The 27,826-nt window shown below is 38.2% G+C and overlaps 1 protein-coding gene across 1 annotated transcript in view; it reads right to left on the reverse strand.

The window, feature by feature from the left end:
* The window catches only part of MYO1D (myosin ID), a 143,447-nt gene that overhangs the window by 41,281 nt on the left and 74,340 nt on the right, over nucleotides 1-27,826 (reverse strand). The window contains exons 20-21 of the mRNA XM_088143365.1: nucleotides 19,916-20,029; nucleotides 15,538-15,692 (exon numbers count right to left, since the gene is read on the reverse strand). Coding sequence (XP_087999491.1) covers nucleotides 15,538-15,692; nucleotides 19,916-20,029 — 269 coding nt within the window. The remainder of the gene's footprint in view (nucleotides 1-15,537; nucleotides 15,693-19,915; nucleotides 20,030-27,826) is intronic.

Below are 27,826 nucleotides of genomic sequence, written 5' to 3' on the forward strand. Positions count from 1 at the left end.
CAGGCACAACAAAGCTGACAGATATGGACTCACGCAAATGTAATGTGATCTAAGACACTGTCTACAGCAAGAAATTGCTGTTGTACCCTGACAAGTTTCTTCTGAAAAGGAGAGACTTGTTGAGGATGGAAAAAAAACCCCTTCTGATTAAAGTTATTAGACAGATGGTCTTAGTTTCCTTCCCCTCCCAGTCAAAAGCAGTGGCAGCAAAACTTTAAAAGTCTGCCTGAGAACAATGGAGTCTGTAATTTCCCAAGCAAGCAGAGAACGAAATGCCAGGACAGCTGCTTGGGCCAGATGGATCTTTTGACAATTCCATAATGCTTCCACTATATGTCTGTGTATATGCACAGAGACTCCTGGAGCAGTAGGTAGCTGAGTGAAGTAACTGCATGACCAGTCCTCGGGGCTCATATAACTAGAGGCTTGCAACATTTAACTCACATTTACAGAGAGAAACTACAACTTTCTGGTACTGATGGAATTCAGTGGACATTTACACAAGATGGGAAAAACAATCTCTCCAGAATGCTGCTATATAAGAAATATTGCAACAGATAAAGGGGAGAGAAAATATATGTAGCTCCCTTATGAGAAAAAGGTGTGCTTAGATTCCTTTTCTAAAAATGGTGGGTCTAAAGGACGGACATTCCACAATTCAAGAGCACTACAGAAAAGGCAGACATAACCTCAAGAGGTCCTCTTGAACAGATCTTAATAATGTATTACTGTACTTCATTTATTTAGGGCTCTATACTGAACCTGAAAAATTGGATGGTCAACAGATTATAATTTTGAACAAGTTATTTCAGACTCCATGTTGCATTGCTAATGCACTGCTTCAGCTGGAGGCCGTGTCAAGAAAATTGAAACAAATGCAATGGCTTAACATAACTGAATGATGGCTGAAATCTTCAGCTTCACCTATTTAAGTTAGCACTATTAGTACGCTCTGATAAATTTTCTTCCCATTGGAAATGTTCGTTATGTCTTTTTGGCATACCTTTAGCCCTCTTAACAGACATCGGGTATGAACAGGGCAGGATAGTACTTAGGCAAAGAATACATGATATAGAGCAGCAAACAGAAATAACTATACCCAGGGTAGTGTTTTGGGGATACCCAGGATAATAACATGAAATCAGATATTTAAATAGGATAACTGTGTCAAAACAACACAGAATGCTTACTCTAGCCCACCTTGATACCTTATACATGGCAGTGCTGGAAGGAACATATGTAAACATTCCATATGTTGAGCATTACCGTCTGTGAAATGCAAACAACCTGACAACAGTGTACAAAGTGCTATATTGCAACTACTATACAAATATATATCATCTTTACTGGCAGACATAACCTCAAGAGGTACTCCTGAACGGTTCTTAATAATGTATTGCAGTACTTTATTTATGTAGGGCCCTATGTCGAACCTGAGGAATTGGATGGTCAACAGATTATAATTTCAAGATTCAGAGATAATTACTTCTCTGAAATTAAAACGACTATTCAGGCCATTTTTGTAAATTATTTATCAGACTCGAATGATACAATGCCTTTGTAAACACTGCTACATCCACGTCCCAAGGCTTTAAGTTATCAGAAAATTCATGTTTGTTAGTATTCAGGTTACTGAGAAATTCAAAAGAATTAAAGCTACCCTTCAAGGCAGACTCACAGTGAGCCATATAATTTCTTTGATAGCTAGTTTCTGAAGGATTTAATTCCAATTTACTAACAAACAAAGGAAACCAGGATTTTAGTGTGGTGAGTGGACTGAGTTTAAAACTCAGTTTCCTGGATCTAATGGGAAACTTTAAATTAATCTCTCTCACTCACTCACTCACACATACACAAAACCCAACCTCAGTATATTGACTATTATGACATTTTATTCACAGCGTAATAAACTATTGTACAGTTTACATCTAAATCACTCCAGGGCTAAGAGTCCCATTTGAAACTTTGAGCCAGCTATATAACTGCAGGCAATGCCACATCATTTACCAACATTTTGTTGGCTGTATGACCAGTATCTTTTTCAGGAGGGAACAGTTCTTCCAAAATCCTTAACTCACAATTGTGACAAAAAGATAGCAGATATTCTTTTGAGTTGAGGTGTTCTGTAGTTGTACAAGAGTTGCTTCTTCAGGACGACACTTGCTCACCTCCATTATAAAGAAATTTAAGTCCATTCACTCTAACAGCAGCATAAATATGAAGTATAATACCTCCCTTCAGGAGCAACTCCTGCAGTTCTTAATATGCAAAAACAAAAACAAAACATCTACCACCCCCTACTAACCCTCCCCTACTTTTAACCCTGAAGCATTTCACGGCTTAATAGCTTTCAAAAGGAATCATTTGAGACTGGGGCATATTACCTCTACTACTGCTGAGGCCAATATTTAATGGGTGAAGAAACTACTTAAGGCTAGGCAAAAAGGGAGGGAGATAAATGGGAGGGTAGAGCCCTGTAAGTCTACGGCAGCAAAATAAACATGAAATCTGGTAGCACCTTCATGACTAACCAACTTTATTGGGACATAAACGTTTGTGAGGAACAGCTCACTTCATCAGATGCACAGAGGCAGGTAAGGTTTCAGTAAATATCTTCTAGGAATTACTGCAGTAATGCTATCACAGAAGCTTAAGAATGATTAAACCATTGCTGAACTGTATTTTAGTGTCTTGAAAGGAAAGAACATGACTAGCTCTTCTTTGTTAAATAGATACATTTATTACTTAATGTATTATTACTGTATTTCAACTGGCCTAGAGGGAGAGAGACGTTTATGGGAATTTCTGTCAAAATAAGGTGACTGATCTTGAGTGACAACAGTGGACCTGTTGAGCAGGGAGGAAACAAATTGCTAATCTGCCTCAGGAATCAAAATGACTTGGGCAGGCTGTGGGATGTGAGTGCCATTTTTTGTATATTGAAAAACAGATGAAACTTAGTCCATATATGCCTTTGCTATTTGGACTTGATCAGTACACTGACAGGTCCCTCAAGATGTTACTCTTCAGTGACAGCAGAGACAGAATGATGGTATATAAATTAAGTACAGTAATAATACTAATAACGAGCATCCTGATACATGCCACGTACTCCTAAGCATCTCTGGTAAGAAATACCTATTGTGCTCACTTTCAGTCTAGAGTGCTGTAATTAAGACTACAACATTAATACTAAAAAGTGTTTCACCTCTGAGGATCTCTACAATCCTTACAATTCTACAAGCAAAATCTGTATTATTTTCATATTCCAGTTGGAGGCCTGCACTGCCTAAAGCCTCTGGACTTCATGATTAAGGTGAAATTTCAGGCAGTAATTTTGACTCATACTTTTCACTACAACATGAAACCAGATCCACTTGCTTGACAATGGCCTTTATTGAGCACACAGGTTCCTGTTCTTTTTTTTAGTGCACAGGAATAAGGTTGATACTTCCAGAACTTTGATGAGAAAAATTAAACATATCATCTTCTTATTCATGTAAGTACAAGTGAGAATAACCTTGTTAGGCAGTATCTCTGTTTGCAAATGAGAAAAGCATTCATAAACAACAAGCCACAGGTACTTATTAGGTCACGATCAACATTTCTAACATTTTAGTTCATTAATTTCCTTTTGCTGATCCTCAGCATCAATCGCTCAACACCAATTCTTCCAGTCTTACTTGTCATCTCAGCCCATACATTTTGCATATTAGTAGTTTGGTGATCTAAGACTTGGCTTACCTGTATAGCTTCTATGATTCAGCTGGTGGGGCATGTGCAGAAGACTCACATTGTTGTGTGTGTCACTTCTTTTAAGAAATGAAAAACCCTGATGACCTGCCCCCAGACAAAGGTGGATGATAAAAAGGGAAACAATAACAATACATTCATTGTCCTGCAATCAAGAAATCCTGTGACATTTCATTATGCAGAACAAATGTCACACATAAGTACCAAGCAAGCCCTAGTTGTTTTGAGCAATGAATTTGGAGAACTTTTCAAGAGGCACATTGGATGATCCAGGAGGACTGCTTCATAGGCAAAAGAAAATCTGAGCCAGCGTATAATGCTTCCATCATCAGATCTCTTCCTACACTGACTTTAGCAGAGAAGTTACCAATAGTTTTCCAATTACCCACAAATCATAAAAACAGAGTGTAAGGGTTGGAACAGACGTTAAAGATAACCTAATCTAACCTCCTACCCAATGTACTCCTGACAGATAACTATCTAGCCTGATTAAAGACCTCCAATGAAGCTTAGCCCATCACCTCCTGAGAAATCTATTCCATTATTGAACAACTTTACCATTGGGAATATTTTCCTGAAGCCCAACCAAACTCTACTTTTTCATAATCTTAACCCATTATTTCTTAACGCTTTTGCCCTGTCTCTATATGCCAACCTTTCAGATACTTGAAAGCAGCTATCATGTTACCCTACAGTCTTCTCTTCTCCAAACTAAACATCCCCAGCACCTCTAACTGTTCCTCATAGCATTTTCTTTCTAGGCCCCTTCTAATTTTGGTTGCTGTCCTCTGAACGCAATCATCAAAACCCTTCCTAAAATGTGTGCCCAGAACTGGATACAATATTTTAGGTGTGGTCTGACCATCACTGAGTAGAGACAAACTACAATTTCATTTATACAATATGAAATGCGGAGTTCAACCATGGAAGAAGGCAAGATAATCCCTGTGAACATCAAGGCATCAACAGGAGATCAACTTCCTTTTTTTAAAAAAATATTCTTTGTTTCTTATTTTTATATAACACTGATTTGCATTCCTCATAAGATGTAATATAGTGTTTACTGCTTTTAGGGCAAACATTCTTAGGTTTTATATTTAATACATTGTTACAATATGCAGAATCAGTTTCAGACATCGAATTTCATGAGATGCTCCTCACAAACAGCAACTCACCCCCTCCTGAAGCACATATAAAGTTTCCATTTATGGAAACATTTTCTATAGTCCTGAATGCTAGAAAATGAATTTGCACCAAAAAGACATTAGCATTCTTGTCACATTCACTAGCATATCACAAGGATGAATATGAGACACCTTATGTAATCAGATTGAAATAACCAGATTGCCTGGTTACCCCTCATATTAGTACACAAAACCATGTTTGTATTTATATATTTTAAAAAATTGTTGCCCACTTTTATTTCATCTCCCTGTTCGGTTTGCAAATGTTCATGCTGGGAATATGAAACTCTTATGAGTGGGACCCTTAAACTGGGTGAAAATTCAAAAGCATAGGTATATTGATGGCACATTACACATGCACACTGAGATTATAAGTTCCCAAAATAGGCAACAGGACTTAACAATTAAAAATTGCAAAATACATTTAAGCGTCAGGACCCTAGTTTTAATTAAGAACATTAAAGCTTTGCTAAAGAAGAAAGGACAAAACCAGTCTCTGTTTGAAGTTGCTAAGTAATATGATAGTTTTAAAAAGGGAGGTGGAGGATTGACATTTAATATTTCTAATATGGAAGTTGTTGAAATTTTTGGCTACAGCAGGTTTTCTTAAGCAGCTGCAGTGAAACAAAAGATATGGCAAATCACTATGACAGATGTATCTAAGGCTGATACTGCGTATGTTTCATTTAATATTTTGGACCTATATTTTTCTTCCCTTCTGACGTTGTTGCCACCACAGATTTCCTGTAGAAAAGGACACTCGTTGTCTGTCATGACTAAAATGAACACCAGCTTAACAAAAGCCTCTCAGTACTCCTCTCTTTCTAAGTAATTGATCAGCATTTGTTTTAAATCAGAAGAATATTCCACATTTTTCATCTAACATTGGAGAATTTATATATCATGATCCAGCACCCTTCATATCCAAGAAGCTATTTCATGGCACCAACTTTATTATGGAGCCTGAATGCTTGTAAGATTAGTTTGTTTCTTTGTTTTTTAAAAGACTTACATGGCTGCCAGCCTTATGTAATACAACTTAAAACAATAACAGCAAACAAAAAAACCTAACACAGTAAAACTTCAACCAACATTCTCCAGTACATCCAACGATGCAATCCCTGGGCTCCAATCTGTAGCAGTGCAGGCTCTTTTCAAGAGGACACTGTCTATTAGCCATTAGCCAATAATTGTTTAAGTCCATTAAGGCTTATTGCCAAACAAGGTAGACTTTCTTGGAAGCATCTTACATAGATGTTTTACTGAAATATCTGAATTGTCATATCAGACTAACTGGATGAAAATTGTTGCAACTGTGAAATGCTTTGGCTTCCTACAGACTGTAGTCTTCATTAGTGCTATGTACAGTTGCCAAGAAAACCACATGGGCATCTCCAGGAAGTCATCAGGAGGCAAATCTGAACTGGAAGGAGACTGTACTTTTTAAAACATTATTTATGGCCACCTCACCAGCTCCCTCTGCTGAGCGCCTTCAAAATTTACCTTAGCTCAGAGACAAGCCTTTATCATATGGACACAGAAGTTGCATCAGCTACACTTGAAACTGAGACAAGCGCCAAGTCCTGTTTTATACAACAATCCCCTTTGGTAATAAACTGTAGTAGAAACACTCCTCTACACTTTTATACAGACTTGAAACAGTGGTGTAGCATTAAGGGAAAAAGTATGCCACTCTAAGCTGATGGCTCCCAAGTCTTAATTTAAATTGCTTATTCCTACCACTCCTCCTGCTCCTCTCTAGGAATGGACTTGTTTTCTTCCAGAATAATGGAAAACAAGGTCAATTTCAAGAGAGTACTTATTAGTGTGAACAGACTACCTTGAAACCAAAGAATTTCTTCTGAATTTTTATATAAATTACATATGAAACAGTTTTACATACATAGTTATTTACTCCCCGCTTTCCTTCAACTCTGTGAGAACAATTGAAATCTTTTTTCATTCATAAATTTAAAATGTTATACTTTCAGACATACATCAAAAAAGAAATTTAAGTAAGAATAGAGATAAGGCTGAAATAAAAGAGAAAGTAGGAAAGATAAAGACCAAAAAGGAAAACTGAATCACATGCACACTGTTTTAAAGTGAAGAAAATAAATACAAGAATCCCTCATAAATCTATATTTTTTGAATTGGGTTAATAAGTGATCTGGAACTAGGGGTTACCAATGACACCAAATTACACAGATTGATCAAAATGTCAGTGGTTCTTAAGAGCTTCAAATAGATTTCTTTAAATATTCTTTAATTAGAATATTCATTTACTGCTTTTTAGATACAGACTCCATAATGGTGTACATAAAATTAAATTACAAAGCAAAATGATAAAATCACTGCAATCATAGTTTAGTATGCTACAATACATTAATCATAACTCAAGGCCACAGTACAACCCCCTCCCCCAACTAGCTAATTTGACACTTCTTTGGGCTTCAGGGGCACAGTATTAAAATGAGTTATCTCAAATCTATCAATTGGCTTACAAACTAAATAAAACGGGAAACAATTTGAAAAAAAAAAAAAGATTGAAAAGATGTAGAGAACTGAAACTATTAATTTTGCACTGTTGATATGTGACACCACAACAGTTTGTTAAAATACAGTGGGGCAAAAAAGTATTTAGTCAGCCACCAATTGTGCAAGTTCTCCCACTTAAAAAGATGAGAGAGGCCTGTAATTTTCATCATAGGTATACCTCAACTATGAGAGACAAAATTGGGAAAAAAATCCAGAAAATCACATTGTCTGATTTTTAAAGAATTTATTTGCAAATCATGGTGGAAAATAAGTATTTGGTCACCTACAAACAAGCAAGATGTCTGGCTCTCACAGACCTGTAACTACTTCTTTAAGAGGCTCCTCTGTCCTCCACTCGTTACCTGTAGTAATGGCACCTGTTTGACCTTGTTATCAGTATAAAAGACACCTGTCCACAACCTCAAACAGTCACACTCCAAACTCCAGTATGGCCAAGACCAAAGAGCTGTTGAAGGACACCAGAAACAAAATTGTAGATGTGTACCAGGCTGGGAAGACTGAATCTGCAATAGGCAAGCAGCTTGGTGTGAAGAAATCAACTGTGGGAGCAATAATTAGAAAATGGAAGACATACAAGACCACTGATAATCTCCCTTGATCTGGGGCTCCATGCAAGATCTCACCCCGTGGGGTCAAAATGATCACAAGAACGGTGAGCAAAAATCCCAGAACCACATGGGGGGACCTAGTGAATGACCTGCAGAGAGCTGGGACCAAAGTAACAAAGGCTACCATCAGTAACACACTATGCCGCCAGGGACTCAAATCCTGCAGTGCCAGATGTGTCCCCCTGCTTAAGCCAGTACATGTCTGGGCCCGTCTGAAGTTTGCTAGAGAGCATTTGGATGATCCAGAAGAGGATTGGGAGAATGTCATATGGTCAGATGAAACCAAAGTAGAACGTTTTGGTCTAAACTCAACTTGTCGTGTTTGGAGGAGAGACAATGCTGAGTTGCATCCAAAGAACACCATACCTACTGTGAAGCATGGGGGTGGAAACATCATGCTTTGGGGCTGTTTTTCTGCAAAGGGACCAGGACGACTGATCCGTGTAAAGGAAAGAATGAATGGGGCCATGTATCGTGAGATTTTGAGTGAACACCTCCTTCCATCAGCAAGGGCATTGAAGATGAAACGTGGGTGGGTCTTTCAGCATGACAATGATCCCAAACACACCGCCCGGGCAACGAAGGAGTGGCTTCGTGAGAAGCATTTCAAGGTCCTGGAGTGGCCTAGCCAGTCTCCAGATCTCAACCCCATGGAAAACCTTTGGAGGGAGTTGAAAGTCTGTGTTGCCCAGCGACAGCCCCAAAACATCACTGCTCTAGAGGAGATCTGCATGGAGGAATGGGCCAAAATACCAGCAACAGTGTGTGAAAACCTTGTGAAGACTTACAGAAAACGTTTGACCTCTGTCATTGCCAACAAAGGATATATAACAAAGTATTGAGATGAACTTTTGATATTGACCAAATACTTCTTTTCCACCATGATTTGCAAATAAATTCTGTAAAAATCAGACAATGTGATTTTCTGGATTTTTTCCCCCATTTTGTCTCTCATAGTTGAGGTTTTGTTTGTTTGTTTTTATCTGCGCTCAGTCGTTACCGACTCTGCAGTGTCTGCTTTGGACAAGTCCTTTGCAGTTTTCAAGGCAAGGTGTTTCGGAAGTGGTTTGCCAGAGCCTCCTTCCTAGGGCAGAGCCCAGCTGGAGAGCGCAGGAGGCGGGGTTTCCGTTGCTTTGCGGCCTTTTTTGGCGCATGCTGTTTTTCACGCTTACCGGCAACTGCTCCGGACTCCTTTTTGCAAGGCGCCGCCAGCATTTTTCCTCCCACCAGAGTGAGAGTACCCATTTATCTACTCACGTGAGTTTTCGAACTGTTGGGTTGACAGGAACTGGGGAGGAAACAGGAGCTCACCCTGTTAACGCGAAGGCTGGACTCGAACCGCTAAAGCGTCGACCATTTCTGGCTGGCAACTTTCAGCATCATTAAGCTGCTGCGCCACCGTGTCCCCTCTAGTTGAGGTATACCTATGATGAAAATTACAGGCCTCTCTCATCTTTTTAAGTGGGAGAACTTGCACAATTGGTGGCTGACTAAATACTTTTTTGCCCCACTGTATATGTCAATTCCAGACCCATATATTGGAAAAATAAAAAAAAAGAGATGCAGATGTTATTCCTTTGAAGTGACCTCATCCTTTCCGAATGAATCTCTCATACCAGGTAATATGTTCAGATATAATTTACAAAATCTCTTTTATATATATTTTGGGAAACTGAACTAAATGTTTTCTCAATACCTATTAGCAAGGTAGCAGCAAGGGCAGTAGGCAAATGATTTCAACAGGGAAGAAAATGGGTTTCCTCATATATATCTTTCCCATTTAAATTCTACTAGCCATGGACACAAGTCTAGACATTTGAGGAGGACAATATATCACAGTTATCCCTATATACCATCTTCTAGTTCATATTCCCCAAAATATTGTCTCCTCCCACCAATTTCGGATGTCCTATTACATATCCCATCTTTAAGAGATGATGGTGAGAACAGGATCTTTCATTTGTGATTTTTCCTTGATAACTGCCATAAAAGACTTGAGGTCTGACTATTTGGAGGAGTGCCTCTCCCACTATGAAAGTGCCCGGTTACTAAGATCAGTAGGAGAGATCCTTTCAGAGATAGCTTGGCTGTCTGGTGTACAGGAAAGGGCAGCTAATGAACAAATATATAATTAAATTGGTATCGAATTTATTAAGCTGAGCAAAATTTGTCATCTTCTTTAAAGGGCATCTTAATCTCACTGCACAGAATTCTCCATATAACAAATACATTTTCCCCATCCAACCAAACAGCTTGTCTGCACAGTTAAAATGAGAAGGTCGGCGTGTGCAGGGATGACACTTTTCCTCCCTCCCCCACCTTAGCACATTCAAGTTCATCTCAGCATCAAGCTGGATCATCATTTAAGTGGGGCATGTGGTACTTAGATCATTTTAATTCATGGTGTCTTTCTTCCTTCTGCATCTCAAGTGTGTCAGTTCACATCATGTACTTCATGTGGGATGTGGGTAACTGTAAGTTGGCTTTCAGGTTATCTTTAGATGAGAGATTCTAGCTTTCATAGAATAACATTTATCTATCTATCTTATCTATCTATCAAATTTATAGGCATGGAGAGATTGAGTACATCTACCTTGGGAGTGGAGCCTTCTAAGCATGTTTCCAGTTCCCTGGGATCCCCAGACTTGGTGACATAACCGGGTCTTGAGGGATATCAAGAGGGATGGAGCCAACCTATTCTGCAGGGGGGAGAATGTTCCACAAGGCAAGTGCCACGGCAGAAAAGGCCTGCCTCCTGGGACCCACCAAATGTAAATCCCTGACAGATGGTACCCACAGCATGCCTTCTCTGCCTGATCTAATGGGATGGACTGATTTAATCGGCAGGGAGGTGGTCCCTCAGATAACCCAGTCCCATGCCATGAAGGGCTTTAAAGGTTAACACCAGCATTGTGAATGGGACCAAGAAACAAACTGGCAGCCAATGCAACTTGCGGAGCAGAGGTGTAACACGTGCTGTTCTAGGAACACACATAACTGCCCGTGCTGCTACAATCCGTACCAGTTGAAGCTTCCGGATACAGTTCAAGGGCAACCCCGTGTACAGCACATTACAGTAGTCCAATCTGGAGATGACTAGGGCATGAGTGACTTTGAGCAGAAGTTATGAGTCTAGGAGGACTCCCAGATTGCGCACTGGGTTGATCTGGGGCAGTGCAACCCTATCCAGAACCAAAGATGGCATAGTCCTCAAACTAGTAGCCCCCAAAACCCAGAGCCACTCAGTCTTGCCAGGGTTCAGCTGAAGCCTGTTGTTCCCCATTCAGACCCTCACAGCCTCCAGGCACCAGGATAACATGTTCACAGCATCACTTAATTCACCAGGGGTGGAGATACATCATTGGTGATGATACATCATCTCACCCCATGGTGACAGATGGGCTCACCCAGTGGCCTCGTGTAGATATTAAAGAGGAGAGGAGAGAGCACTGAGCTCTGAGGCACCCCACATAGTAGAGGCCAAGGGCGGGACCTCTTCTCCCCAATCATCACCGACTGGAATCAACCCCAAAGAAAGGAGGAAAACCAGTACAACACCATACCCCACCCCCAGTCCTCTGAGCCAATTCAGAAGGATACCATGGTCGATGGTATCCAAAACTGCCAAGAAGTCAAGCAGGGCAAGAATGGATGCACAACCCCCATCCTGCCCATACCAGAGATCATTCAAAAGTGCAACCAATGCACTTTTCCATCCTGTACCCTGACCTGAATTCTGACTGAAAAGAATCCAGATAATTTGCTTCATATAAGGCCCTCTGAAGCTGTTGTGCAACCACCTTCTCAACCACCTTTCCCAAAAAGGGGAGGTGGGATACTGGATGAAAACTGTCCAGTATGGTGGGGTCCAGCAATGGCATTTTGAGCAAGGGGTAAACCAAGCCTTCTTTAAGAGGTAAAAGAACAATACCCTCACTCAAAGAAGAATTAATAACAGCTAGAACCCACTCACACGACACCCCCTGGGCCACTTTAACAAGCCAGTAGGCGCATGGATTTAAAGAGCAGGTAGCTGAGCCTTGTCCACTTCCTCAGGTCCAACAGCTTCAAATTGTTCCCCGATAACCAGGCAAGACTCTTCCCCAGGCATCTCCCCTGGACCTGCAACAAGGCTGGCGTCCAACTGGGAATGAATCTGAACAATTTTGTCCAAATTCCTCCACACCTCCTGTAAGACCCCTTTACCCAAGAGGGCTTGTGTCACCTGAAACAGGGCTGGGGGTGGCAATCTGCAAACACAGTTAAGGGTGGAGAAGTACTGGCACTTCACAGCTCTTACCGCCACAAGGTAGGCCTTAATAGCGGCTCTAACCCATGTTCAGTCAAATTCATCCTTTGTTGAGCACCAGCAAGATGCACTTATAACACTTATAACATAAGTGTGTCTGGGGTAAAATTCAGGATTCAAGTGAGGCATACTGGTCAAAATGTGCCAACTGATCAGAATTGTGACCTGAAGAAAAGTTGTGCAACATTCTGAATGAATGCAAGTCATCCTGTTAGTTAAATAGAATGGATGGGTGGAAATTAGATGGCAGCATACAGAAAAGGTGATTCAGCCATTAGGAGACCCAAGAATGAATGAGAATGATTGTTGCTTGGCATCTGGTTAGAAAAAGATTAGCTGGTTTGAATATGGCCAAAAAATGAATCTAAAAGCAGTATTTGACTGACTGTGATGAAAGACTGAGAGAATTAATGAAGGATCCATGAGTGATGAAAGGTTTTGAATGCAGGACAGACCACTTAGTGTTGAAAGTAGAACTTCAGAAAAAATGGACATGGAAGAAAACTGCAGAAAGAAAACTGAAAGTTCTGCATGAAAAAGAAGTATTAATCTGTTAATTTAGCTCCCAAGTGAATGAATGGAAAACAGGAAAATGGTGCTGAAACTTCTTGAAACTGATTGAGAAGAATTATGTTACAAAGTACTGTGGAAATGTGTGGAGTTACACAGTACTATTCAGATGCAAAGATAGAAGACTATGAGGAAGTACAGAGAACTGTGTTGATATAAACCAGATTTAGTTGGATTTTCTTCTTTTTTTTCTTTTTCCCTGCCTTTCATTTCTTTGGTTTACTATTTCTTACTCATTTTCTGCACTTATCCTGAGCATCATGCTTATCCTGAGAATAGCATGATGCTTGTATGTACAGTATGTATCCTTTTCCTAAAATCATGCAGTACCATCTAATCTGCACCAATGTCTGGCACAGGGAGAAACTTATGAACTCAGTCATCAGCATGTTATTCAAGAATTCCTATAACCAATCAACTAGGCAATAGGGCTAGGGGGAACCACAAGATCTCAGATTTAAATGCCAATATCTTATTATTCTGAGATGAAATGGGGAGAAGGAAGGAAAGTACATTATATGTGTCAGTTAAAAAGTACTTTTTTATTCATCCTCTCTCTCTATATATATATGTCTTTGGGGAATGCTTCTATAAATGTTCAAGAGTAGAACAATAAGGGAAAAAGTGAGCATGTGCACATGTATGTATATGAGAATGAACGGTGGAGTTGGAAGGGAGGAAATGAAGTATAAGATTCAGGAATCTAGTTTGATTTAACTTTCCCATTTATAATCTGCTTTTTAGCAATCAATGCTGTTCTACACACCCTAGGCTTTCCTTTCTTTCCTCAGTCCCAAACAACAACAACAACAACAACAAATGCATCTATTTTCTCTAGCAATAAAATTTATTTCCAATTATTAATGTTCGTTAACTTGACAATGTAAAACTCAGACAAAGAAAAAGCCTCGGGTCAGAAGAACAGCACTTACAAGGCAGATAATATGGAATTAAACACAGAGAGCTGAAATGCTACTGAATTCACAGCTCTAGATTATTTTCAGTACACCTGATGGGAAGACAAGTAGGTAGTATGAAGGTTCCTAGAGCTACTAGACAATTGAGACTCTAATAGTGGTAGTAATTGCAATACATTTGGTGACTTTTCTGGAAACATCTGGAGATCTGTCACCTAAGAATTCCTGCCAAGTACATTCCTCTTCTGAGCTAGCATAAGAGAAGATAAGGAGAGATTACATCGATTCATCATGACACTCTGAAGGAGCAAATGAGAGACTCTTTCCACTTTTTCCCACAAATAGGGACAAAGACTTTCTCATTTAGGGATATGGTTGTTATATTTTTATCTTACCTTTTTCATATATAACTCAGTGGCAAACCTACTTAATGCTTTTTTTAAGCTATGGAGAAGATAGTAGCTACTAATAACCTAGCATGTCATATTTTAAATCTGTACCTCAAACACACTTAATTTTCACAACAACAACAAGGTGGATTGGGCTGAGAGAGAGTGACTGGCCGAAAGTCACCCAGCCGGCTTTCATGCCTAAGGGAGGCCTAGAACTCAGTTTCCTGGTTTCTAGGCCAGCACCTTAACCACTACACCAAACTGACTCTTCTAACAGCAAAGTTGGAAAACATTATAGAGGGCAAGGGCAAACACTTTTCTATGAAGCTGACAGAATTTTTTTTAAAAAATATTTAGCGTCAGTGAATGACCTCAAAAACAAGTCCACTATATACATGATGGCACTTTACTGAAGTTGATTCAGATATTAATATTGAGGGCCCTTTGTTTTTGTTTAGAGCAGACTCTCTCAGGACCAAGCAAAATGAAGTAGTGGGCTGATAACTCACAGCACTGTACATCCATGAGAATGCCAATCTTCCACAAGGAACTAAAATTGTTGTACAGAATCAGGGAGATTAAGTGTTACCCAAACCATAGGAATTTCAACCAGAATTACAAGATGTGCTTTTTTTTTTAAGCTATGGAGAAGATAGTAGCTACTAATAACCTAGTGTGTCATATTTTAAATCTGTACCTCAAACATATTTAGGGAAAAACTAGAGTGCAAAACAAATGGGTGAATTGCTGCTGCAATATCAGCTTTTGTTAAGACAAGGAGGGGAAGGAACTGTAAAGTAGAAGCTGAATACTTTTCAAATAATACATATAACTAGTGGATGTGAGCAGGAAATGAAAGTTCTAGCTAAAAAGTCTATTGAGAATACAGTACAGCACAGCAGAACACATTGCTTCTCACAAAATACAATTTCTTGATTCAGGACAGATATCAGCAATCATGTTTATGGGTTCCTTTTGCACTGTTTTACAAAAAAGCATGCTACCTAGGTCCAGCTTTGTCAATGTTTAAAATAAAATAAATAAGAATTAATCAAGCAGTGCCAAAAGCAAACCCACATTAGCAGGATCAAAGTCAGATTTTTTTCAAATTAGGAAAGGAAAGAAGACAGGAAAACTCCAAGGATCAAGTTGTAGATAAAGAGACCAAAAAGAAGACAAACATCAATTGGCTTAGTGTCTACTTTCATATTTGTTTCAGATTTAGAAGTATGCATTCATACTTACCTTTTGAAGTGATTTGCCAAGACTCCAACCAGCTCCCCAATTCTGTTCTCATTAAGTGAATGCATATTGAGAAGACAGACAATTAGGTCTTTGTTATCTTTTGTATGGAAAACCACAAGCTGATCCTTTCCATTGGAGACACTCAGTCCTGTTAGCTGCATGAAACAAGAATGTTAAAGCTAGCAAAGTTTTATGCTATATGTTTTGTAGACTAGAAGCAAGGGTTTTGAAAGTATTTGTTGCCTCTCAAGGCAATCTATTACACAATGGCTCTCTTAGGCCAGGTCCCCACTTGTATTTAACCATGGGACAATTGTGCCTTGACAATATCACTTTTCCCATGTCACTTTGTCATTGTCCTTACCATCTTGTCCCCAGTCCATGAATAAGAGGATGTTAAGTCATCATTAGTTCTACTGCTATTCAAGTAGCATTTTCTCTTTATTCCAACATTCTCCAACAGCCTCAATGTTAAAAACGGACAAAAGTATACACAGATAGGAATGTTCAGCTATAATTAGATTATCCTGACCATTAATTTCTTAAGGAATGTAAAAAAGATGTCAAATTTCATGATTAGCTTTTACTGAAGCACAAAAGGAAATGCCAGTTTAATCTTCTAGAGCTATCTGTCTCTTTCTGGATGGGAAAATTAAGACTGAGTCATGTTCTGTGGAACAGAAAGCTGGTGTTATAAGAGAACCTAAAATAGCAATACACATAGGTGGAAATGACTACCATGTAAATCCAGTTCAGAGCCTATGTGTTCAAGCAAGTGCACTGCATTATTGAAATCTCACTTACAAGGATAACTAATATTTCATATTCAAATAAAGGAATTCTCAATTTAGGCTATATCTTCTCACAATGAGATGAGATTGAGGAGAGAAATGAAAATGCTGTTAGAGAATTCTCACTTAGCATGACATTTAAATGCAACCTCTGTCTTTGTGGGACTGTAATTTGTTTGTATAATTTTTGAAACAGAAAGGTAATTATGTAACCTAAGCCTGGGAATACTAAATCAACAACCTACATTTAGTGAACACTGATTTAAAGAACTGATTAAATCTATTCTAATAGTTGGAGGATGGCATGAATAATGGTGGTTTGCCCTATTAGACAGTTACACACTGAAACAATTGGACAATTGCTTTGTGATATACTCTGCATTAATCCACATAACACGCATTCTCAACATACCAAGTTGACTGCAGTAATTGATCCTGGCTCATTCTAACAAAAATTGTGTGTAGCAATAGTAATACTATATACAATTTTCTTTTTTGTAAAATCAGTAAATTATAAATTAATGAATGGAACATTTTTAAATACAGCACACCCTTGCTAAATATAAAGTGAACATATTTCTTCCATATTTCAAAATGTACAATTTTTCCATGTACTTTATCCTGGTTTTTATTCCTCCATCATGGAATTTTTATCATGCAACAATATCATCACTGATCATCATCATCCAAATATAGTTGTTTCTACTTCTAGAAATCAAAGACGCACCAAGAGATATTCCTATTTGTTGATATCCCCTTTTTAAAAGTTTAGAAGTGACAAGTATAGCTCCCTAAGCTAGAAAACAAGCTGCAGGAGAACCGGACAACCAGCTGATGCCTAAGACTGCTATGGCAACAGGTTCCATGGGGATATTGCTATGTTGACAAGGCAGCTTTAGAAACCATGATAGTGAACATGGGTTGGTAGACAAATGAAGTTCAACAAGGCTAGTTTCAGTACAGATATTGTGTACATTTAAAAGAGAGTCATTTTTTTCAAATAAGATGTGTAAGACGAAGAAATAAACACCAAGATTTAAATATTATTGTCTATCTTTTTCTCAACAAAATTTTTAAGGGAACTAATTTCCAGGGCTCCCCTCTTTCATTACATATAAAATATTCCAAAACAAAACCTATAGACAAAAATCAGCATAGGGAAAATACCAGCCTAAAGGTTTAATTGCCTTTGGATAATATTTTCTGAAATGTTGATGAGGAAAATAAGGATAATTTTGGAAGACCAGAATGATTTCTCACATCACTCCCAAGGCTTAATGGAGCTTTGCACAAGCAAAGTCTTACCCTACTTGGAAAAGCTTCATACAACATTCTACTCACAAGCAATCACACGGGTACTCTGGTGACCACACAGAGCTTTGGGTGAGGGTGACTGTTTGACAACTGGTTTCTTTCAAGTTAATCCTGAAGACTGTATGGAAACTGGTGGTTGCAAATTAGCAATCTAATTTATCTCCTTACACTTCAGGGCTCTGGCAAAAAAAAGCTGGAAGCAATATATTTATTAACTACTTATACTGTGAAATAGGTTGGGTAGAGAATAAATATAACTGGCTCAACGTACTTTAAATGAACAGTAATATAAAACCTTGAAGCTGGTGGTTTTTAAAAATATATATTTTAATATATATTAAGATACTGTATATTTTAATATATATTTTATATATTATTATTATATAACAAATATATTTTAATAATATATATTAAATTACTGAGAAAAAATACTGTATTGGGCAAAATCAGCCACTTAGGGCCAGCATGCCAACAGTAACTGATGCTAAACTTGTTGGAACTGTCCCATTGATGCTAAGAGATTGGACTAGCTACATCACTGAGCACAATAGGAGCCATTATGGAAAACAGCCTTATTCCCATAACCAAATGGGGAGAAGAAAAGGGATTTTATTTGGTTATGCTAATCATTTCATTTATTCCTCTCAATTGCTTTTTATACAAAATACAATGGACTTTTACCTGAATCTGTTATGGCATGCAGTCTTACGCATTAGCAAAACTGATCCCAGCACTTATTAAAATATGCTTTTAGCGAGAGGTTATAAGCTTCAGGAAAAAGCTAGGGAAAGTTGTCCACCCAACGTACCATTCTAAATGTTTTAAATGCCTTCATTTCTTCCCTTAGAATTCTAAATTGTTCTCATTAAATTAAAATTCCAGACTTCCTTGGGGGAAGCCATGACTATTGTTAGATAGGAAGGACTAGTACATAAACTAAATTAATTATAAATTGGTTGGAAATAAGCTTGAAGCAGCATCGACTCCACACATCTGCCTTAAAGCAATGAACATATGCTAAAGGGAAAAAATATGCCTTTTTTTTTTTGAAACACCACTAAGTAAGATGATTTCATTAAATGTTTCACTATAAAAATGTTTGCTAAAGTAGCATACAGAAAACCACTTCTCTCTTGGTCTTCTCTAAACCATAATAATGACTGCTAGGGTGGAAGAAAATGTTTAGGAAGTTTCTCATAGTGACTAAAGTAATCTGCTTATCTGCAGCTTCAAAAGGAAATCTAATACATTTTGAAAATTGAAAATGGGCCATCCTAAAAATGTAAAGGAACTATTTTGCTCTCTCTCTCTCTCTCTCTCTGTATTCCAGTTACTTGGTATTTTCACTCTTTAAAGTGTCAAAAGACCAAGCTATTTTAATATAATTTGGCATATTTTAATCACTAATCAAGACCAAGCCATTCTCAAAAATTTTGCACTGTAACAGACAAAACTTCAACAATAAATGATCATTGGAGAAATGCATTTCCCACCCTAGAGCACCCACCCAGCTGTGAGAATTGTCCGTGAGGTGAGAGAGAGAAGAGAGAGAAATAGAGAGAAAAGAGAGAGAGAGAGAGAGAGAGAGAGAGAGAGAGAGAGAGAGAGAACACTTTATTGACCAAGTATGAAATATACAAGGAATTTGTCTTCAGTGCAGAAAAAACTCGGTGTTTGCATAGCATCAGAAAATAAGGAGTATAAAAAGTAATAACATTATATACTAAAACTATGCAATCAGAAGAAGAGAATTGGAGGAAGAATAATACTAGGGCTATTGACTAACATATATTAATTTTTAAGAGGAGAAGCTATTGACTAACATATATTCATGACATATATTGCAGATGATATCACTGTTCTTGCTTTAAAATAAAGAAATAAATTTAAAATAAATTCTGGCCTTTTAATTTGTGATGACGACAACAGGAAATGGAAGGGGGAAGCTCGGCCAGTACTGTATGATTAAACTGAGAAGTATGGAGACTGTAATGCATGAATAGGTACTGTAGCTAAAAGCAACGTTTGGATAATTTGGGGTTCAAGATCTACTTTTCTGGTTGGGATTGCTCACATTATTTTAAAATGTCAGATGATCACACTCTGCTAAACCCTGCTGAGATCTTCAACTACTGGAAATGATATATAGCAAGTAAACAGTACAACAAATGGAGACTTCCTAGTCATATATGCATGAAAGAATTAGCAAGTTGCAACGAATAAAAAATAAATTCCAAAGAAAATACTCAGGAAGCTAACAGAGTAATACTTACATTATATAGTGGGATAGTTTTCATCACTTTGTAGTGCTTTGTAGGGTCCATCTTATAAAGATGCCTGTCAGTTATAAAAATTGCTCGATTTTCTACCTTATTGAAGCGGTTTATCTGCAAATAACCAAAAACCACACTAGTATTACAATCATTATCTTAAAAACAAGATACTATATTACACACAAACTGAAAGAATTATTGTTGTGAGAACCAGAATCTTGCTGCCTTAGTCTGCATTATATAGATATCTCATTTGAAAGTAAGAGTACTCACTGGAATTCTGATCTTGAAATGTTAATCTTCTTTTTAACAAAACTTACTAATCAGAGTTCTGAGAACTTTTTTTTTTTTTTTTGGATTAGCTATTTCGAGTTAGGGTGGCTAGAAAGGAAGTCTGACAAATGCCTCCTTAAAATGTTTGAATTTTGCTTTTAAAAAAATGAATTTTATTTCTACAATACATATAGAAAATATTATAATAAAATAATGTATTAATACATTTGTATACATTTATATATGCTACTTGTAACCAAATTCAATTCAAGGTATTGTTTTGACATATAAAGCACTGAACTACCCGTGACTTCAGATTTGCTTCAGATTTATACCATCAATCACCAAACAACGTGGATTTCTGGAACCGACAAGTCTTTCCTGATTTTGGCAAACCAGCTGTTGAATACTCTTCTTTTGGGGCTCAGACTGGCCAATGCTGAAAGGTTTTAGCACTAGCCCCAAACAGTTTATTTTTGATAAACTGGCCATCAATTAGTTGAGTAAAGGAAATATTTTTGTCACTGGCTAATCACTGTGTGTTTTTAATATGAAAGGTGCCAGATATGAGGAGGAGAAAGAACAGATAATCACAATCTTTTTTTTCTGAATCTTTCTCTAACCTCAGTAAACTGACCTGCCATGATAGCAAAGCGTCATATTTAAATTGTACCCATGTTTCAGTATAAGAAACCTCCATGAGTTAATCTTAGATGAAGGAGCTAACTTAGTTTATATTACTTGGCTTAAAAGGCTAAAAAATGTAACCTGTATCTGCAAAAGCACTCTGTCTTCCCCCCCCATATTAACCCAACTGAAATCCTGTATCAGTTTGCCCACCCGATGTACCTGATAAAGGGAACTGTAGCTTACAAAAGTTTATGCCTTTTAATAAAATGTGTTATTAAGGCACATTTTATTAAATGTGCCTGAAAAGGCACTACCATACTCCTGATTTTTCAAATATGTTTACCTTGGTTCTTGGAACTGAAACTTATGCTTGATACTCAAGGAGAAATTTATATGAGCACTATCTCCCTCATACAGAGTTTCTGTTCAGGAAACAACTTCAAGCTTTTGTACCTGGTATTTTAGAAACAGGATATAATGGGGACTTCATGTTGAGAACTGTAATTAGTGGGGAATAGAGCAGCCAGGTTGCTTTCTAGCACCCTCTCTGTTGATATACACTAGTTTTTCATGAACTGCTCTAACTACTAATTCTTTTTGTGACAAATTTCAAGATATCAGATCCTATTTATAAAGTCCCAAGCAGACTGCAGCCAGGATACCTGAAACACTGCCCTGTCTGATTCACTGCAAAGACCCTTCTGTATGCTCCACAAACAGAGCAGACTAATTTGATAAAGAGACAGGACAAGACCTTTTTAGGGACAGCAGTCTGACAAGCTTCACTCCCTATAGGGCTCGGGCTGGAGTGCCTCTATTCATTAAATTTCAAAACCAGAAGTATTCTTAACCAGTGTATCTGAGACATCAAGCTTCAAATCAAACAAGACTGGTTCCCGGCCTCACAGGATGTTGGGTCTTTCCAAATGGGTATGTGCAGCTTTCTCTCTCTCCACCATCAGAGTTTTGAAATTTTGTTAGGTCTTCAATTTGACCAGGCTGAATGCACTACCTTCTCTGGACATCACAAAAATACTCCCTTATACCAATGTTCTTGTGGGGACAGCTGAGTAGAATCCTTTACTGGTCTTTCAATATGGTATCCCAGATTTTTATCCATTGTGTTCTAAAGAAATTCCCTGGCAGAGAGCATGACTTATCTGTTGCTTCTCCTGTCTGAACATCATTTAATAGAATCATCCTGGGTTGCCCAGTTTTATACCTCTATGCAGGATGTACCAACTCTTTCTGTGTTTGAAAAACTATATTCATTTATATGTTTGTTCAAATATATGCATTTATATAATAAACATACACATGCACTCACACACTGACACGTGTATAATTTGTTTTTAATCTGTATCATATTGTTGTAGTAGTAGTAGTAGTAGTAGTTGTTATTATTATTATTAATTATTATTATTATTATTTCCTGCCTCTATTTTGTACTACACAAGGCAGCATACAGTGGGGCAAAAAAGTATTTAGTCAGCCACCAATTGTGCAAGTTCTCCCACTTAAAAAGATGAGAGAGGCCTGTAATTTTCATCATAGGTATACCTCAACTATGAGAGACAAAATGAGAAAAAAAATCCAGAAAATCACATTGTCTGATTTTTAAAGAATTTATTTGCAAATCATGGTGGAAAATAAGTATTTGGTCACCTACAAACAAGCAAGATGTCTGGCTCTCACAGACCTGTAACTACCTCTTTAAGAGGCTCCTCTGTCCTCCACTCGTTACCTGTAGTAATGGCGCCTGTTTGACCTTGTTATCAGTATAAAAGACACCTGTCCACAACCTCAAACAGTCACACTCCAAACTCCACTATGGCCAAGACCAAAGAGCTGTTGAAGGACACCAGAAACAAAATTGTAGACGTGTACCAGGCTGGGAAGACTAAATCTGCAATAGGCAAGCAGCTTGGTGTGAAGAAATCAACTGTGGGAGCAATAATTAGAAAATGGAAGACATACAAGACCACTGATAATCTCCCTCGATCTGGGGCTCCATGCAAGATCTCACCCCGTGGGGTCAAAATGATCACAAGAACGGTGAGCAAAAATCCCAGAACCACATGGGGGGACCTAGTGAATGACCTGCAGAGAGCTGGGACCAAAGTAACAAAGGCTACCATCAGTAACACACTATGCCGCCAGGGACTCAAATCCTGCAGTGCCAGGCGTGTCCCCCTGTTTAAGCCAGTGCATGTCTGGGCCTGTCTGAAGTTTGCTAGAGAGCATTTGGATGATCCAGAAGAGGATTGGGAGAATGTCATATGGTCAGATGAAACCAAAGTAGAACGTTTTGGTCTAAACTCAACTCGTTGTGTTTGGAGGAGAGACAATGCTGAGTTGCATCCAAAGAACACCATACCTACTGTGAAGCATGGGGGTGGAAACATCATGCTTTCGGGCTGTTTTTCTGCAAAGGGACCAGGACGACTGATCCGTGTAAAGGAAAGAATGAATGGGGCCATGTATCGTGAGATTTTGAGTGAACACCTCCTTCCATCAGCAAGGGCACTGAAGATGAAACGTGGCTGGGTCTTTCAGCATGACAATGATCCCAAACACACCGCCCGGGCAACGAAGGAGTGGCTTCGTGAGAAGCATTTCAAGGTCCTGGAGTGGCCTAGCCAGTCTCCAGATCTCAACCCCATGGAAAACCTTTGGAGGGAGTTGAAAGTCCGTGTTGCCCAGCGACAGCCCCAAAACATCACTGCTCTAGAGGAGATCTGCATGGAGGAATGGGCCAAAATACCAGCAACAGTGTGTGAAAACCTTGTGAAGACTTACAGAAAACGTTTGACCTCTGTCATTGCCAACAAAGGATATATAACAAAGTATTGAGATGAACTTTTGATATTGACCAAATACTTATTTTCCACCATGATTTGCAAATAAATTCTGTAAAAATCAGACAATGTGATTTTCTGGATTTTTTCCCCCATTTTGTCTCTCATAGTTGAGGTATACCTATGATGAAAATTACAGGCTTCTCTCATCTTTTTAAGTGGGAGAACTTGCACAATTGGTGGCTGACTAAATACTTTTTTGCCCCACTGTAAATAATGTTTCCATCCTCCATTTTTCCCCACTACAACAATCCTATGAGATGGGCTGGGCTGAGAAAATGTGACTGCTCCAAAGTCACCCAGCCGGCTTTCATGCCTAAGGGAGGAATAGAACTCTCTGTCTCCCAGTTTCTAGTCCACTATCTTAACCACTACACTGAACTGGCTCTTATGACCATAATAAAGCTTCCTTTCTTTCTTTATTTGGGGACAGCACTGTGACTACGGGATTCTTTCCTGCAGAAGGTTAAATTGGTTCCTTCTTTGTCGGGCTTTTAAGCAGGTTATTACCAGTTCTTTACTCCTACATTTTGCATGATTTAAAAAGTATTAAGAACAGGAAACAGGATTCATTTTAAGTCTGTTCTTCCTCATGCAGGCCCAGCCTCCAGGCCCTGGGATAAGGCTTTGACAGCATCATTTGTCGCATCCGGCTCAAGTTATATAGCTGGGTATCTGAACCTGTGTCGATGGACAACCTCACCCAGAAGCTTCATGTAGATGGAGGGGCAAGAGCATCAAGCCCTATGGTACCTCACAAGTCAGGGACTTCAGGCTCAACCTCTCCCCTCCTGTCAACACTGACTAGAACCGGCCACAAAGAAAGGAGGAGAACCACTGCCACATTGTGCCTCCCACTCCTAATTCATGCAGTTGATCTTGAAGGGTACCATGATTAATGGTATCAAAAGATACTGAGAGATCAAGGAGAACCAGGACAGTTGTTACATCATCCTGGCTCTGCCAAAAGTTGTCAACAACTTAATCATTCCAATCTCTGTACTTGGTCCTAGCCTGAAACCTGACTGAAAAGAGTCCAAATAATCTACTTCCCTGAGGCGCCTCCGAAACTGCAACCCTAAATAACCGTCCACAAAAAGGAAAGTTTGAAGACTGGATGAAAAGTATCCATAACTGAGAGAGTGATCCGACTATGACGAAGAACTAATAGTAACGTCCTTCACCTTAGGATCACATTGCAATCTCTCTAAGACAAAAGCCTGATCTAACATGTGACCACCACAGATAGCTTAGAATAGAAAAGAATTTTTCTAAAACATATGATGGAAAGGATGGATGAGGAAGATAAGCTGTTTTCATTTTATAAAAAGGAAAGAAATAGAATTTACACTAATAATTCAAGGGTTTAGTTTATAAAGTGCCTGAAAGTTTCTATATTTTTTTAAAAAAATAACACTGGCTTACAATCCAAAAGACACAGCCAAAGAGAAATATGGTATAGAGGAAGAGGAAGAAACAAAGTTAGGTACTGAAACCTTCTAACAAGCCATTGAGTAATCAGTTGGTAATTGGTCTAGGGCAAATTGATGGAGTAAGCTATACTGTCCTAGTTCTCTCCTATGATAAAGTAATATAAGCAATAATATGCCAACATTTCATGAACCAAAGGAACCCAAATGCAATCAGATGAAGATTCAACATAAGCATATGTTGTCACATAAACATCAACATTTCAAAGTAAAAATAAGGGCACTTTTACTAACTCTATTATCTTAATTAGATCATGGCCAGCTCTTTGCAGTGTTATATACTGTTCATTTTATTTAAATTACTAAGGAACAATGGAATCATGAGGATCTGCCAATCTGTAGTAATAGGAAAAAAAGTAACAACATGCCATGATTATTATAAGAGATTGTGGGGCAGCTAAGGAAGGAATTTTCCATTCCTATTATAGTTTTCAAGATTCCACATTTATCCTCAACTAGCATTAAAAATAACTTATTTGAATTTCTGTGGTTCTGTCTTTCTTGATTTTGCCCACCTGTGTGGGGCTTAACATCAGTCTTGGAAACTCTAATAGGAATTTCCCAGTCTCATAGTTACTTATTAAGGCAGAGTCTCTTTGAGCAATATGAGCACTTCTTCCTAGTCTATTGCACTTTCCACCTAGTCTATTGTCATTTATGAGATAAGCTGTCAACTGACTCACCTGCTATCTTGTTTATGTATTATTATCTTCCATTTCTTTCCCAGCTTTTCCACAGTCTCTCACAATTACATTGCTATGCCTTTATTTCTAAGAGCTTCTATTATTTATGAAGAAGGCTTAACACTCCTTTTCCCCCACTGCCTTTCATTCTAATTTTTGCTACATGTTACTCACTTTCCTGAGAATTACTGTTGTTCAGTCATTTAGTCACTTCCAACTCTTTGTGACCCAAAGGACATAAATTTGCTGGAATCATCTGTTAGTTACTGTTTCTTTGAGTTCTTGTAAATCAATGCTTATGTCATCAATGATAGTATCAAGCCATTTAATCTTCTGTCAATTGCTTTCCAAAGTTTTTCTAAGCATCAGAGTCTTCTCCAATGACTCCTGCCTTTGCACTGTTTGTCCAAAACATCTAAACTTTAGCTTCATTGTAAGTGCTCCTAGTGAACAGTTTCGTTTTACTTCATATATTACTGAATGATCTGTTCTTGCAGTCTAAAATATTCTCAACAATTTTCTCTAGCACCCCAGTTCAAAGGTATCAGTGTACCTTCATTCAACCTTTCTGATGATCTAGCCTTTACAGCCATAGGTTACAAATTGGAAAACTACAGCCTTGACATTATATACTTCTTATCAGTGTGATGTCTTTGCACATTAACATGTTGTCTAGGCCTGCCACAGTCTTACTATCAAGTAGCAGATGTCTCTTTATTTCATGATACAGTTCCCATTCCTGTGAAATCCTGAGCCTAGAAAAATAGTCTACTTCAGCTGCTTCTCTCCCTATTTGCATTGGGTGGCATTGCTGGTTGACATAACCTCAGGGCTTTTTTTTTTCTAATACTGAGCGACAGAGTGGCTTTTGCAATCTTTTCATCTTCAACAAGAGATTAAGTCCTCCTTGCTTCCAGCCATCTAAGTGATATCTGTACATCAGAAATTAATGTTTCTCAGCAAATTTAATTCTATTTCTAGTCCAGCATTTCTCATGACATATTATGCATATGTTAAATTAATCAGGTAACGGTATACAACCTTGATGTACTTGTTTTTCAGTTATGAACCATTTAGTCACTCCATATTCCATTCTATCTGTTCCTTCCTGGTCATCATACAAATTTTTCAATAGGCAGATGCGGTGCCTCAACAAACCCGTTTTTAAGAGCTATCCATAAGTTATTATGGTCTACACAAAGTCCTTTCTATAAAGCAAAAAACTTCCCACCATTATCCATCAAATATTAGTATGGGAATCTTAGGTCCTCCTGCCTCTTCTTTTCTATATATAAAAGAAGAGGCAGGGGCACCTGAGATTAGCACACATATTTTTATTAATTTAAGAACCAACATGCCTATTAAAAAGATCTAAGAAAAAGTCAAGATTGCAACAGCAACTTTTGTATGTACCGTGGTAAATAAAAAGAGGAATTTGGCCTATTGTGCATTGCAAAAAGAACTACTTTTTCCCAAAGTGAATCAAAAGCAACTTTTCTAGTTTATGCCAACACTTCCCATCTTTTCTATGTCAATTTTTCTATTACAACCATTTTCCATAGTTTTTCATACCAGAGATCTAGCGATGGGGCCCCTGGATTTTTCTAGTATCACGCTGTGACCAGTCTTGCCACAACCATCATGAATTGAACATATCTTATTTTTAGTTTTTTGAGTTGCCTCACTAAATGAGATAGTAAACATGCCTTGGAACCATAACTAAATTGTCCTATATCCATACTATAAATCTCTTTAATAACTTCTAACCAGAATCTTTGTACAACTTCACAGGATAGGTGCCTTTTGCTTTGCCACACTTGCAACATTTATATGGGCCTTTTCTAGTGATTTTTGTTACCTGTAAAATACCATCTATGAATAATTTTAAGTATCTTTTCTGATCTTTGCTGATCTTGATTGTAATGTAGAGTTCTTCTAAAATGAAGCCTATTGTGTGTCAGAGATATGTCTGAAGTC

The sequence above is a fragment of the Python bivittatus genome, unplaced genomic scaffold (assembly GCF_059951505.1).
Source record: "Python bivittatus isolate LINGU-HERP-01145 unplaced genomic scaffold, Pbiv_v1 ctg000410_np1212, whole genome shotgun sequence".
In the NCBI taxonomy this organism is placed as follows: domain Eukaryota; kingdom Metazoa; phylum Chordata; class Lepidosauria; order Squamata; family Pythonidae; genus Python; species Python bivittatus.